Genomic DNA, 16,981 nt, shown 5'->3' with positions numbered 1-16,981 from the left:
ACTTTCCTTTATTTGAAATAATGTCTTTTAAATATTTGTTGTACCTTGGCACTAGAGCAATTGTCACAGCGAAGGGGATATTAATATGCACTCTTTTAAGCATCTCAACAAATCTAGCAAATTGTCCATCCTCACTCTTGTCTTTCAATCTATGAAGGAAAGGAACACTTACCTAAGGATGTGTTAGTAGAGCTATCAAAATGGGTTGGCCCGACCCATTGGGTTCAATTCAGACTTTCCATTGTCATTAGCATGTTGGTTCAAATAATCAATATATTCTTAAGATATTTACAAGAGAAATGAAATACAATAGTGAATGACAAATATTAAATAAAACTAATATTAAATAAAATAAATAAAGTACTTTAAACAATTTAGGTAACTTAGATCAGGTGCATCAATCACTTGTTCATCATCCATATAAGAAACTTGTTATGATGGAGGATAAATTTGTTGAGAAGTTGAAACATTTGAATCACTTGATTTTGCTTCGACATATTCGTCAAACAATTTTTCAATCGTTTTCCTTAAAGTAGTAATCTTCTCTTCACAAGTAGAAGGACCAATCTCTTCACACGTAGAAGGATCAATCTTTTCACAAGTTTTAACACATAAGAAAATAATAAACTACCTCTCACAAGAGAAAAACCATGCTTAACCATGGAGATGGTTTGCCTCCTTAACAATTGAGAAAATCTGCAAAGTTCATAACTAGCAGATATAAGATGAACTTCTTCTATGAGAGCAACAAAAGGGTGAGAATTTGGAGAAACACCATTGAGGAGGTTGATAGCCACTAACGAATCACCTCAACCTCAAGCTTTTTAACATCTCTAGAAACTGCCATCTGGAGCACATATAATAGAGCCCATATTTTTGCTCCAATAACCCCACCACATGATGAAATAGACACAATCCTAAGGATAGCACCATATATGGTTTTCAATTGCGGTTGCGGTCACAATTGCGGTGAGTTCAGAAAACTTTTACATTGCAAGAAATTATGAAGAAAAATATGGTTGATGCAACCGTAATTACAGTAGAATTTTCAAAGAGTAAAACCAAAATGAAATAGGACTAAAATCATATTTAACTTTTTTTTAAAAAAAATTTGTTGGGTAATCTTTTCATCTAACAATAAATCAAAGAGGTTTGGGCTTAGGCTTGTAGCTATAGGTGGTTTTTTGTTGTTGCAAATGATTACTCTAGTTTAGTCTAGAAAACAAACTTTAAACTTAACGATAATGTATATTGTTTGGTATTATATTATGCAAAATAATTTTTTGGAATAATAATATTTTTATTTTCAATTTTAAATTAATTATGAACAATGCAATTTTCTCTTCTGAACATGAACAGGCCAATGCATCGTTAAATTTTAAAATAAATGTAACATGTGAATATGCTACGAACGCAAACGCTAAATGTCAAATGCAAATATGTATTTGACAAAACATGAATATACAAGATAAGAGACATCTTCAAACAAATCAACTTATATGGACTGTACAGTAGAATTGTCTCACTTTACAGGACGGACACCAACTGTTCTTACACGAAATCGGTACTGAGGCAAAGATTCTTCATCTTCATCGTCATCGTCATCATCACTAGAATCATCTTCAACACTGTCCCACCGTGCATAGTCTAGAGCTGAATGTCCTTTTGGTTTTGGAATTGTTTGCCACCCTTTTGAATGTTGCTCTGTTGTTTCCCTGTTTGGTGCTTTAGGAGCTATAGCATCTGCTATGGACTTCTTAGGCTCATGGTTTTGGTTTCTTCCTTGCTTGGATGAAAATTTGAGGTCTGTTTCATGGGGAGCACAATCAGCAATAATAATACCTTTGCCAAGCTCAACCTTTTGATCTGTCCTAATATTAGAAATCGATGAATATTTCTCTCCCATCTCTTCATTTTCATTTTCTCCTTGTGATATCACCTCAGGTTCCTCATCTTCCTGTTCTTGAAACTCCTCTTCTGATTCTGGTATTGGAGCAAGTGCCTTTCCTTGAGCAAGAATATACAAAAAATATATATATATTCTTACTACCAGCTGAAAAATACTGTCTACAAGAACAATATTCTAGCCCCATTTACTAGGTTAGTCTAACCCACCTCTTTCTCTACTCCTTTTTATTCTACTACTTCCACTTTCCCTCGCTACATTTGTAAAATCCAACACTTTTTAACTATGATATAATTTTTAACTTGCACATGCACTTAATAAGGATCCCTCCTACTAGCTGGATGAGAAAAGGAAAAGGCGTGGGTAGAAAAAAACCAAGTAAAAGCCTGAGCAGAAAAATATAAAATCCCAAAAAAAGGAATAACAGCAACAACAACAATAATAATAGCAATAATAACAATAACTACTACTATTATTATGAAGTTGGAACCATAAGTCCATAGCCAAGTAATCTCTTATTACCTTAAAACCAAGTTAACGGTGTGCAATGCATGCACGTGGAATTGCAATGAAAATATAAAATAGAAGAGGTAACAGTGCCTACCAATTGCGTCTTCAAACGAGCTTGAAGATTTTGATAAACCTCTGAAGATGGATTCAACTCTAAAAGTCTGCTGACATCAAAAAGTGCTGAATGGTACTCCTTCAGGGTAACTAGCGTTTGAGCCCGCAGCATCAATGCCCCACTGTGCTTGTGATCAAGCTCAAGCACTGAAGTACACTCTTCTGCTGCCTGAAATGGCAGTGACAAGGATTGATTACACAGCATAAACTTGCAAATGGAGGGAAAATGAAAAGCAAAGGCATCATCATTTTAGAAGGTTAAGAACTTAAAGTTATAAGTAATGTTTTCATTTGACTCAACTAGTTAGTTGAAACCGAAACTGAGACAAAATAAAATTCAAACCAATGTGCTACAAAATTTATAACAAAAGGGAAATCATACAAAATTTATAAAGAATGAGATTATACAATCTCAGGCCAATAATTCAACATCAACAAAGCAGCCAATATTTGTTAGAATATGTTTTACACTGTCATTCAATCATAAATCGTAGCATAATTGAAAATCATGGAATTTTAGAATAATCATTTTAAAAATCATATCTAGGATGAATTCTAATTAGTTGACAATGTAAATAAAAAATAAACTCTACTTGATAACATTTGATCTATTACAATTACAAATAGCCACAGATCCTTCAGAGACATAAGAGAAGGAAAAGAACAAACTCAACTAAACAATTGTCCATTCACACCCCATAATTTGCATATAATTGCAAGCAATCAAGGTTTTAAAAGACTGTCCACGACTGTGATTTGAACTACAACATCAAGGTTTTCTAACAGTCCACGACCACAATTGGGACCGCATTGGTCACATTTGTGCATGATTTACCATGATATCAACAAACCGTGACCAATATTTAAAACCTTGCAACCAATATTACCAGCCAAACAAAATCAACAGAAACATCAACATAATCAGAATCCTGTTTCTTCATACTCTCACTTTCACTTTTAACCAATCAAACAGTTCCTCTCTCTTGAGCAGGGCCTCATAACCACACACTACACACACACACCAGGGATTCCATAATAATAAAAATTTGGACTTCTGAACTAATAATTACAAAACCCACCAATTTCCAATGATAGGAGAATCATTAAACTTTTAAAATTAAAAAAAAAAAAAACTAAAATTGGCGCAATTCAACTCACCTCACAAACACAGAAAACCCATTTCCTAACCAAACAGTAACTACAAATTTAAAAGAGAACCTTTTTGAAATCGTGAAGCTTGAGATAGCACGCGGCTCGGTTGCTATGCAAAGCGATCTTCTGAGGGTTGGTCTTGGCCAAGGCGATTGCTTCCGTGTAGAACCCTAACGCCTCCTCGTAACTTCCGTCGCGGTACATCTGGTGGGCGCGTTCGATCCTGTTCGGCGCCGCCATCTCCGTCACAATTCGATCGCAACAAGAAAAAAAAAAAAAAGGCTTCAGATTATGAAATGGTTCAAATCTATCTGTTCTTGGATTGCACTGTGCAAAGAAAATTGAGTTTTGGAGAGTTTTGAAATTTATAGGTTGAGCTCCTAGCTCAGTGACAGCTCGCGAATGAAGGGAGATAGAGAGAGAAAGGGACAACGGAACAAGACGATGCAGATGCTCGCGTTGGACGCGCTTCGCCCAATTATTGAAACGCGCGTTTTCTCTTTCTTTTGTCTTTTCGTATTTTTTAAAAAATATATGAATATAAACAGTGATATTATAAATTTATGAATAATCTTATATACATATGAAAATTTGGTTAAATTTCGGTTAGAATTGGATTGGATAACATTTTAAAATTAAATCCAATCCAATAAAACGATTTGATTTTTTAAAATTTCGATCCTTTTGAATTTTGATTTTTTTTATTTTAATTTAATTGAATCAATTTATGGATTTTTTCCCATTAGACCTACTATGTAGTTAGAATAAAAAAATATATCGTTTTGTTTAATACTAGACTTGTGTTACTTGTACGTTCCATGATATAAATGTATCTTATTTGTGTAATATTTTATTTTTTATAAAAATATTTAATTGTTTTAATTATTATAATATGATTTATTACTATGTGTGACATTTATATTCCGTTCATTTTTTTCTTAATACTATTATTTACTATTTTAAATTTTAGACTATTGTTATATGTTAAAAATAGTGTGTATTGAGAGCGTAAAATAATTTTAAGATTTAATTTGTATGTATGTCAATATAAAGATTTTTGTTTACATCGTTCATCAATCACAAAATACATTTTTAAAACTTTCAATCTTATCCTAACTACCTTAAAAAATTGTGATTGATTGATCATAAAAAAAATTTATACTCAGAATGTAATAAATTCTTGAATTTATATTATTATTTAATTATAAATAGTAACTTTTATAATAAAATTACACAACAATATGATTTTTGATGGATTGAAAATATAAAAAAAATTGATATGGGCAATGCATATAGTCAATGAACTCATATTATATTATTAATGTATAGTAAAACTTCAAAGGAAAAAGTAATAATTATAAAATTTAATTTAAAATATTTTTATTTTATATATATATATATATATATATATATATATATATATATATATATATATATATATATATATATATGAAACACTTTATTTAGTAATGTAAAATCACATGGCATTATATGTGTAAAAATGATCTATATATAATAAAAGAATTCATGTTTAATTTTGACTGTACAAAATTTTTTAGAACCAATAACAATCACACATTTTATAAATGAAATTAATTTATGATCCAATAAATTAGAGGAGATATGTAATTTCTGGCAAAAGTAAAAAAAATACCACTATTATAACAATGTGCAACAGGGGCCTTGGTGTGCTGTTGGAGATTATAACAATCTGGCTAAAAGTCAAGACAGGGTTGGAGGTAAACTGGTTACTGAAGCGGAATATGAAGATCTTCAAGCTATGATGGATGCAACCGGTTTGAGTGAAATAGACAGCTCTGGGGAATTTTTTACCTGGACTAATAAACAGGCAGACAATCCTATCTATTCTAGGATAGATAGAATATTGGCTAACATAGACTGGTTCCAAACTCATAGTGATGCTAATCTGACTGTTCTCCCCCCCCCCCCCCCCCATGTATCTGATCATAGCATCCTTTATTTGTCTAAGCCTCTTCATGTTAGAAAAAGAAATCAGTTCAGATTCAACAACTACTGGGTGGATGCAGTGGGTTTCTATAGTATTGTGGAAAGAAGCTGGAATCAACCTGCTAGAGGCACTCTAAGGCAGAGGCTGTGGTATAAAATTCATAGGCTTAGACCTCATCTCTTGAAACTTAATAAATTTACTAATGATATTCAAAAGAATAAACTTGCAGCAAGAGAAAAGTTGGACCAGGCTCAACAGGACCTTAGAAATAACATCATGGATGCCCCCAGAATTGAGGAGGTGAAAAGGTTGACTGATGAAGTGATCCACTGGAATGAAATGGAGGAAAAAATGTTGATGCAAAGATCCAAAATTGACTGGATTCGGGCTGCAGACCTAAAGGCCAAGGGGGTCTGAATATTTTCAATCTGAAGGTTTGGAATCGTATTACCATGCTCAAGTGCCTATGGAACCTGTGTAAAAAGGATGATAATCTATGGGTGAAATGGATCCATGCTCACTATATAAAAAACTCCTCTGTTATGAATACTATGATTACAAATAATTTTTCCTGGGTGCTGAAGAATGTGTTAAGTCAAAGAGAGTACATTCACACATTGCAGCCTGTGTGGGATGAGTTGCTGAATAGTGAAAGATTTAAAATGAAAAAGGCTTATGATAAAATGATGGAGGCTGATAGAGTGCATTGGAGCGGTCTGATGAGGAAAAATTGTGCTAGACCTAGAGCAATTCACACAACATGGCTTGCTTGCCATGGTAGATTGGGGACCAAGGATAGGTTGGTCAGATTTGGTATGATCACTGATAAGATTTGCAGCTTGTGTAAGGAGGTAGAGGAAACTCAAAACCATATTCTTTTTTCTTGTAAAGTTGCTACTGATATTTGGAGTAATGTTCTAAACTGGATAGGAATTGATCATGTCCCTCAGGAGTGGCCGTTAGAACTTGACTAGTTGCTGAACTTGACTAATAGGAAAGGTTGGAGAGCTTATTTGCTAAAACTTTCAGTCACGGAGACAATTTATGGCATATGGATCCACATAAATAGTAAGATTTTTGGAGATAATACTTATAGGAATACTAGCAAAGATGTTAGTGATGGGATTATAGAAAACATAGTGTATAGAGGCTGGGGATCAAAGAAACTGAGAAAGCATATAGCTTCTTTGATGATATAGTTTTTTTTTGTCTCTTGGGTAGGTTGGATCATTGGATCACCTTGTACTCACTTGACTTTTGAGAAGTAATAATATTTTAGTTCAAAAAAAAAATCAATTAGAATATTTAATTTTTTATTGAATCAACTGAATATTCATTAATTAGACTATTTTTGGGAAAAATCAAAATTATATATTCTTATACATAGTTAATGTTTATACAAAGCTAATGATGCAAATTATTCATATAAATATCCTCCAATTTTATATGTTTTAACATTGTGAATTTGGAACTTTTAAATAATTTACAACATGATATTATAAGAGTGACACTTAAAATAATTAAGTACGATTTTTTTCTTCTGTACCAAATATCTTTTTTTTTTCTTTCAAAACATAGCATTGTAATTTCAGTAACTAATATTTGAAAACTCAAATTCTTATTTTTATATGTTTAGCTAGTTTACACTCGTTAAAGGGTAAAATTGGTATTTTAATCATCTATATGTAACTATTGATTTGCACCTCAAATTTAATTTTTAAGTTTTGCTATATGATAGTTAATTTTATCTCTCGACTTAATGAAAATTTCTTATATAAGACAACATAATTTTGAATTTTTTTCATATTCTACCATTTGTTTTCTTTTTCCTTTTAGACGTATCACTGAACAAGATGAACACTCTATACCTTTTTCATCACCAAGAGATTATAATTAACCATTGGGAAGGTCCAGTTCTAGCTAGGCGAAAGATGTTAATCATCCTAACACAAGAGCAACTCTAACTGGGAGTTGTTTGAGTGATTTTTATATAGATGAGAACTGGTAATTCTTATATATTTGAGAGCACCAGTTAAGTAGGATGAGTTGGAAGGTTTTTCTTTCTTCTGAACTTTGAAAGCAATGGTGTAAAAATAGTTCTTATAGAACAATCAGTTTTAATTAACATTAAAATAATATTTCCTAACACGATATAAAAATGTAGAGTAATATGTGAAATACATTTTTAAGTTTTAGAGTGGTTTCTCCATTTGACTAAATGTTGTTGAGGTTCTTAAGTCTAATGTGATATATAATAAGACACGCCAAAAAGTAAGTTAAAAATCAAAGAAAGTGCACCATCAGAGATATTCTAAATAAAGAGAAACAACAGGAACCAGAAATCAAGCAGGTGGAAAGGTGGGAGACATAACATAAGAAGATGCAGGACATCATATCGAACAATTATGATCACAATAAGAGTCCACTCCTAAAGTTTCCACATGTAAGAAAAAACCCAAATTATTTATATGTTGATTTCAGTGGTGGAACTTTCTAGTGGATGAGAGAGTTCAAGTATTCTGAAACGTACTCTTAGTATGTACATTAAAAATAGAAGAAATTAGTATATTGTTCCCATAGAATTAGATTTCAATGCAATTGTAAGTAGCTTGGTGCAATGAAATGTTCGTTTTTTCCATGAGGAAGAAGTTGCAATAATGGAAAGGGGGAACAAAATGGGAAAGGGGAAGAAAGCTTAGTCTTAAAGCTATATGTTTTTCCACTTTATATTATCATAAACTTTAAGTGGTTTAAGTTTGTTTTTTTTTTTATGACTATGAGCTTTTAGTTTCAACCACTAATGGAACAACTGTACATTTAACTTTCCATTTTATGTGTTGTTGTATTATCAAATTTGGTGTTATTTTCATTCAAGTTTCATCTTCCCATTGTTTTGTCAACCCATGCACGTAGACTGTGCCAGGAAGGCAAGAAGTATATGTTCATATATAATGACCACAGATTGAAGCAGACGTTATGGTTTGCTAAAAATTTGGGGAGTCAATGAAGTTAGCTTTTACGTTAATACTAATAATTTTGGGCCAGAGGATACTTAAGAATTATTACAATCGTAGCTTTGCATTTCAAGACCCTGCTACCATCATTGTTAATTTCTTGCATACTATTGTTTACATATAACCTATAATTTTCAAAGCCACTTATTATATAAATATATAATGTAATCAACTTCTGATTGTTGATGATTGCACTCAATTTCTAAGTGACATGAAAAATCAATTACAAGAACAACTAAATTAATGAAGCTGTATACTTTGGAAAAGAAAGTACGGAAACATCAAAACCACAACAAAAATAAAATAAAAATTAATTTAACTAACTGAACCATGAAGGTAAGAACTCGGGGGTCTAAGGGAGGGATTTTCTTGAATACACCAAATAGCAATCATCACAAGTTTTTCAAAGCTCTCCATGTCATTAATTGAGCATATCGATGCACTTCTAAACCAATCTGGTGCAACATACCCTTTTGTACCTCTAATTCCAGTTTCAGTGTGGCTTTTGATTGATGAATAATAGCTTTGTTAACCCAAAATCTGAAATTCTGGCATTATATTGATCATCTAGAAGGAACATCTCAAAATATTAATAAAATTGCATACATATCTAATTTTTTAATATTGAACATGCAATTTAAATTTTTCTTCTATCAATACATTCTTTAATATTATTGAATGAAATTCATATTGATACCATAAAATGATTTGGGGTCCTATTATTACGTAAATTTTACTTAATAATAAAGAATGTATTAAAAAATATTATTAACATAAATCAAGAAAAAAATTATACATTAAATATATTTAATGTAATGAGTACAATTGGTAGCATGAGAAGTGTTAGAAATATTCTTTCTTATTCTCTTTATATTATTAGCTTGAATTTATTAGAAATTAACAAGTTTGATATAATTTACTACTCATTTAACAATTATCTCCTAATTTAAAAATAAATTCTATCAAAATTAATAACTTTTAATAAATTTCAACTAATTTGTTGATAAGAGATTGATAAAGAGAACCTCAAATCATAGAGTGTCGCTATTATTTCCCTTGGTAGCACAACTCAACAAAGAATTAGTGATCAATTAATTTTGTGGATCAGGTAATGTGATGATCAAATGTTAATAATTAAAAACAAAATTAAGATAAAGAGACGGTTTGGTTTAGGTTTGATTTAGATGGTGGAACAATATTCTGACACAGGAAAGTCAAGGATTATCATAAAGGAGACAATATGGAGTTAATTTTTTTTTTATAAAAAGAAAAAAGAAAGAAAAGGCAAACTTATGTATTATTAAATGACCCTAGATGGGAGTTACTAAATTTAGGAAACGGGAACATCATATGTAGTTGGAATGATAGTAATAAAAAGGGATTGGTAAAATTTGAATTGACATGGGTGTCTTGTGAGTGGGGAAAAAATAAATCAATATGAAAGAAAAATATTAAACCAAAGAAAGAACCTCTCCAAACATATTTGAATATGGCATAGAAAATTATGCACTTCCTCCCTCGTTGAAAAGCAATGACCAATGAGGCATTGATTGATATAATATAATAGTAAAACTATCATTTTTTTTTCTTTTACATAACAATCATTTTAATCCTTAAAATTGTGTGGCACTATCATAATAGTCCTTAAGTTAAAAAAATATATTATGACTAACAAATTTCAATTCAAAGATTTGACATTTTTTAATTTCAGAAATTACTATAATAACCCTCCACAAATTTTAAAACTAAAACAGTAGTTTACTTCTTTTTTTTATTAATTATTAGTATTTTTAAATAATGGCAGATCCATATAGTAGGTTATGGGGCATTTGCCCCCACAATTTTTTTTATTTGCATATGTATGATAAGTTTTATTTTTGTTGCCATAAAAAAATCAGTGTTGTCTTCATAAGACTTTTTTTTTTTTTAGAAAAATGAATGTGAAAATTTATAAGAGATAAAAGAAAAAATAATATGAGTTGTCGTACCCTTCTGTATTTATAACGATAATTTTATTTGCCGATAAAAAAAAGTTGGTATTAATTTTACACTTTATGTTTCTAATTTTTTTTAATATTGACAATAAAAAATCATTCAATATTTTTCATATTTATGAAAATGTGTAAAGAATAATTATAATTTATAAAAATAATAATATTTTATATTCTTTTTGTCATGACATTTTGTATTTTGTAAAAATATATAATTTTTTTCCCTCAATTGGAGAGAATTTCTGGATGCTTAAAATTATTGTAAGTATCTATGGGTACTGAACAAGGACGGAGGCAGAAAAATATAGTTGGGGTGTGGGGGGACAATCACAAGAAAGGATTAAAGAAAAATGAAAAAGGAAAAAGGAAAAACAATTCTTTTCAAATGTATTCAATAAAAAAATGTGTATGAGTAAATTTTTAATTAAAAATAATTAAGGTTTGTAACATTTGTTATAAAATTTAAAAGAAAAAAGTTTTTTAATGATAAAAATAAGAATAAAATATATTTTTCGTCGTTCCTATACAAATATTAAAGTTTGGTTTTAATTTTTGCAAATTTTTCATCCATTTTTCATCCTTACAAAATTATAATATATTATTTTTTTATCTGGTGCTAGCTTCGGTTATATCCTAAATTACATGATATTATTTTTTATAAAAAAATATATTTTTCGTCGTCCCTGTAAAATTATTAAAGTTTGGTTTTAGTTTCTACAAATTTTCATCCGTTTTCCATCCTTACAAAATTATAATATATTCTTTTTTATCCGGAGCTAGCTTCCATTATATCCTAAATTACATGACATTATTTTTTATAAAAAAAATAAATGTAATTTATAAGTTAAAATCATAAAAAAATTACAAAAAATAATATATAAAAATGCAAAATACAATTTGTGGTTATTAAAAATTACCACAAATTGCAAGAAAAAAAAATTGTGCACCCATAACCATCACCCTCAAACACCATCACCACTGCACCTCTAACCAAACAATCACCCCCTTGAACTCCCATATCAACTATAAATACAATTAAGCAACAAGGAAAATTCATCAAGCAGATAAAAAATAATGAATTTGAACATACAACATCAAACAAATAATCCTGATTCAAATCAGGTGACACAAATAATCCTAATTCAGGGTACTCAGCTGAAATAACATAGAATCTGTAATCCTCACTGGTCTGAATACCTGCATAGATATCAACATTAAGCCAAAACCAAACATATCTTAATACCAATTTTAACCAAAAGTAAACATGAACAAGAAATAATACAACACTGTTCAATATAGCAATTTCGTTTACCTTTGTCATTAGCATCTCCATTCCATTGACCAGAGGTGTGGTTCCACTCCCCAGTCAGGTTCTCATCTTTTTTTCCAATCTGATTTAATTCAACAATTTTCCCATCCGTCTGCATTCACACAAAGCACATGCACACGAGATAGAAAAATGAAAAACACTGATTTAAGATTAGAAAAAATGGAAAACATCTATCAGTAGTTTCTATTTTTTATTTTTGAAAACACTTGTGTTAGAAATAATCTTCTAAATTTTCAAAGAAACAAAACAAACCAAACAAAACCCAAATCATCTCAAATCTTAGTTAACCAACACAACATGAAAAAGCTGAAAACTTTAGAGCACATACCAGTACCCTTGCCACATCGATGTCGTAGAAAATGTTTTTTCTAGTAGTGCTTCCTCACTTTAACAAAGAAAAAGAGAACAAAATTCATCTATTTACCCTACATTCTACCTCTGCATACAATGTACAGAATAAAAAACATAATCAGATAAATATTTCTGTCGAAAATTACATCTATGTACAGAGAATACTTAAGGTTTTATCAACTGAATCGTAGGTAACTCCAAGTCCAACAAAGATAAATTCACAATAAAATTGCAAGCTAGCGTTATATATGCCCAATCCCATACATATTCTGCTCTAAAATCCCAATTTGACACCATGTTGAAAATTACATAATTACTGCAATGCCTCCTAAACATAAAGCATAGCTCAATTTGTTCATTGTGCCAATGAAAACATAGGTATAAATAGATAGAGTCTGAATCCACACACCAAAATCATACAACAGGTACGACAATAAGATTAAGAGAAACAAAAGCTTCACCGGACCTATCAAACATCAAATGAATGATGGAAAATTATAAAACAATCATGTATAAATACAAATTATAGCATGTAAGTATAGCAGCCATAAAATAAAATATAAGATGTTATTGAAGACAAATCTGTATTCACATTCATTCATGTAAGCCCGTGACTTGACGATGAAAACCTTTAATTATTCTTCAGAGAATTTCTGTTCACTTTTTAGGGGATTATATATTTAAGAGAATGTGACTAAAAGAAAAACAGTACTAGAGTGTAAATTTATTTAATGAAATAACAAATTTATAATTCATATCAGCGGCTATAAACCTCTCAACGAGTTATGTACTGAATAATTGACCTAACTCATCACAATATCAATCTTATTTTTAATATCATCTAAAATAATATGTAAGCCACATATGATAATTATTGTATCTTTAACTGTTAATGATACTAAAAATTAATGTACTAATTATTGATTGATACTAATTGACAACAAATATTTTAACAATGAAAACACATACTTTCCAACCTCCATTTGTGACTCGAAATCTTTCTTCTTCACCACAACATCCTTGAGCCTTTCCAGCGCCACGAAACCAGCTTCGGCGGAAAAGGGATCTAGTTATCGAAATCAAGAGTCTTCGATTCGGAGTCGAGAAGAAGCGAACAATGCAACTTCTGCAGGCTATTGTTCCTCGGCTGAATACGTCATAGTTTGGAGAGAGAGATATGGTTATGGTTTATGTGACAACATTCAATTGGTTACTCGGCTGACTTATGTGCACAGTCATGTTCATCAGACACTTAGGTTTTGCATATAATATAACTTTGGATAAAAAAATGATATATTATAATTTTGTATGGAAGAAAAATGAATCAAAATTTTTTCAAGGAACTAAAATCAAATTTTGGTAATTTTATAAAAACATATTTTAATCTAAAAATAATCACTTCATTTAAACTGCTAGAGTCAATTAATTTCAATGCAACAATAAAAAGATAAAATTCTTTAAAAATACAGAGAGATTTAAAATTGGAATAAATCACATGCAATAAATTTTTATTTTCTAATAGTTTAGTTAGAAAAAAACTATAAAAAGAATAATACTACCTAAAGCACATGCCACTTAATTTATATGGCAACACTGCATCAGCTACTGTGTGCAATAAAAAAAAACAAAGAAAAAAGAAGCCAAAGTATATAATTGAATTTGCATGCACAGGAACTAATTAAGTTATTGACTCACCAAAATTATATTACAAATTAAGTTATTAAATTATTAGGGTTAAAGATATAATTTAATCTTTTTTATTCTTAAAAATCAAAGAATTTATAGTAACTAACGCAACCTGATCAATCAACTAAATTAAACATCTTTAGTATAATTTAATCCTTATACATGTTACTGATTTTAATTTGGTTCCTGTATATAAAATTGGTTTTAATATATTTTTAGTTATTGTAATTTAATATTTTTTTATTTTTTATTTTTATAATTTTTTTATTTTAGTTCTTACAAATTATGATTATTTCATTTTTGTCTTTAAAATATTTTAGATAGTATTTTTTATTGTTTAAAGTGTTATTTAAAGTACTTTGTAAGAATGAAAAATATAACAATCATAATTTACAAAAAAAAAATATATAAAAATTACAAGAAAAATAAAGCAAAAATAAAAATTAATAACAAAAAATATTTATGCGTGTAAAGTTTTATTAAATTTGTCCTTGTATTTGTAAATGTTATTGGTTTAGTTGGTGCTATCATATGTACCATATGTTGACCGTCTACACACATTTTTAATTTAGTGTCATGTAGCACATTTTTATTTTAATTCTTACGAATACAGACCATAGTAAGAATGCACTAGATGTATAGAATCCAAATTAAAAATGCGTGTTTAACCCATTATTGATAATTTGTTCTACTTGTTCATGCAGGAAAAAGAGTTATGTTTTCTTGGCAACACATATCTGGTCAAGTCTGAAGCTGCTCTGTCATGTAAAAAAAAGTTAGCAAGATATATTCTTTAATACTTTTATAAAAATTTTCTTTTTATTGGATTAAATTATGAATGAAAAGTTAGGAAGATGGTATTCATAAATACTTTTTTTATATTTTATTTCCATTGGATTAAATTTGTGAATTTATTTTATTTTTTATGTGAATTTTATTAAATATGCGAGTTTCATTCTTTATTGATTCGATGTCATTTCCAAATTAATACTAGTAATACAATGACTTCTTTTTTTTCATTGTCCTTAATCTTTTGTCATGTTGTTATGTTTTTGACAGACGTCCATGCGTACTATTGTAGTTAAACAAAAAAAACATCATGACTTTTTTTCATTGTCCTTAATCTTTACATGATCTAAAAGAATCAATAATTTTAAATAATGTTCATACTTTATTGTATGTTTCACGAATTATATGTTTATTTTTGGAAATATTATTCCTAAAAATATAATATGTTTAATTAACTATTAAAAATTATTGATAGTTAAATTTTATTCACAAAGATGACTTTCTATTATGTAACACCATATATCTTGTCATATATATTTATATAATATCATACATGAAAATACAAAATTAATTAAAATAATTTTATTTAATAAATATAAAGAAACTCATGTGGATAAAAGGTTTATATTTGTATTAATCATTAAATTAAAAACTTTTCAAATAATGATATGAAAACACCTCTAGCTCAAAACAAGACCATCTAATTTTTATACAAAAGAAAATAAGTTAAGCAACGGAATAACATAAAGTATCATGTTCAGAATATTATGCAAATAATACATAAACTCATACCTAAATCTCACATCCTATCAGAGCATTGTGTTTCAGCGTCCTCTAACATGAGGTTCTCCATAACTATCCATCTAATCATCTGCTCCCACGAAAATAAAGTTTGATATCAACGTAGGATCCAAATATAAACAACACACAGAGAGTGAGTATCACATTTCTAACTAATAGAGAGAAATGGAACAACATAGATATACATATAATATAAAATGAAATATAGCTTATTTAAACACAGCTCACGTTATTCCACCACTTATCACATGACATCACATCTCAACACTATATGTCTCACACGTTTTCACATCATTCACGTACTCAAGAATCAAAACATTATACCATTCAACCAATCAATATCGATCAATGCACAAGCATTATCCAACAAATATACTAAAACTCAATCTTATATGCAATGTGGTATCATGTCAATGAAAAACCTTGTCGGACGCTAGGAATACATGACAAGACAAATCACACATTGGTAAATCAGATCACTCTCACTAGGTAAAATCATAGGGAGACCAATCATGGTCACTCTATTTTGCGAGAACACTTCAACCATATGGGATCAGCATAAGCTTTAAGGAACATTCACATGGAGTGTATTTATCCCCAAGGCCTATACTCCAAAAAGTCCGTCAAGGTCTCTCCCTCCTGATTCAAGTCCAACCCAAAAAATATTTTAGCACGCAGACCCTATCTATGAACTGTACAAAACACATGATTTCTCACTTGTTCTCAAAATAATTTTAACTAATCGCACCTCAAAGTGATTAAACTCGTCGAGTTCCCATAGTGGATCTCATCACAATATTCATCATCATCACACATTAACTCGTCGCCCTTAAGGGTCTTACAATCGTGTGATTGTTACAATCCATAGCTCACAACTTAATACATACACTATCTTAATACACATGTATCTCACAATTTATCACATATTCAATTTATCACTTATACACAATTTCATAATTCCAATATAACAATTTATAACGTTAATCTAGTAAATCTTGTCCAAAACACAAACGAATTATACAAAAATACTTCTCACAATATGGAGAGTAAAACCCCTCAAATAAATTCACATAATCATATCACAATCATAGGACTGACGCAACACCGATGCTGGTCAACGTGCGTCTAGCATCGATGCCTCTGACCATCGTTGTGTCTCCATTGCGTCGTCTTCGTTGGGCTCGAAAGTCTCCATCGTGCCTCCGACCATAGTTGCGTCTAGTCGTCATTGCAATGGACATCTCTAGTTTTCCCCTTCCCATCTTTTTTCCCTTTCATCTCTTCAATCTGGTTCATGAAAATCCTTTTCTCCTTTTTCCCCTGTACTGTATTGTTTGAATCTAGATTTGAATGACATTTTTTTTTTCA

At 29.9% G+C, this 16,981-nt stretch overlaps 1 protein-coding gene across 1 annotated transcript; it reads right to left on the bottom strand.

The window, feature by feature from the left end:
• Positions 1–1,480: 1,480 nt before the first annotated feature.
• On the bottom strand, positions 1,481–4,165 carry LOC100792046 (protein unc-45 homolog A). Its single transcript, XM_003546754.5, has 3 exons — positions 3,749–4,165; positions 2,511–2,699; positions 1,481–2,002 (listed from the first exon to the last, which is right to left on the bottom strand). The coding sequence occupies exons 1-3, from the start codon at positions 3,920–3,922 to the stop codon at positions 1,523–1,525; spliced, it is 843 nt and encodes a 280-aa protein (XP_003546802.1). The 5' UTR covers positions 3,923–4,165; the 3' UTR covers positions 1,481–1,522.
• Positions 4,166–16,981: the final 12,816 nt, after the last annotated feature.

Source organism: Glycine max, chromosome 15, assembly GCF_000004515.6.
Source record: "Glycine max cultivar Williams 82 chromosome 15, Glycine_max_v4.0, whole genome shotgun sequence".
NCBI classification, from domain to species: Eukaryota; Viridiplantae; Streptophyta; class Magnoliopsida; order Fabales; family Fabaceae; genus Glycine; species Glycine max.
Note: the sequence above shows the minus strand (reverse complement) of the source record. Positions and strands in the feature narration are given on the sequence as shown.

Coding starts and splice junctions, on each gene's coding strand:
- LOC100792046 (XM_003546754.5), bottom strand. CDS start 3,922: ATGGCGGCGCCGAACAGGATCGAACGCGCCCACCAGATGTACCGCGAC. Junction 2,700..3,748: donor AGCTTCACGATTTCAAAAAG/GTTCTCTTTTAA, acceptor CTGCCATTTCAG/GCAGCAGAAGAGTGTACTTC. Junction 2,003..2,510: donor CTCGTTTGAAGACGCAATTG/GTAGGCACTGTT, acceptor GCTCAAGGAAAG/GCACTTGCTCCAATACCAGA.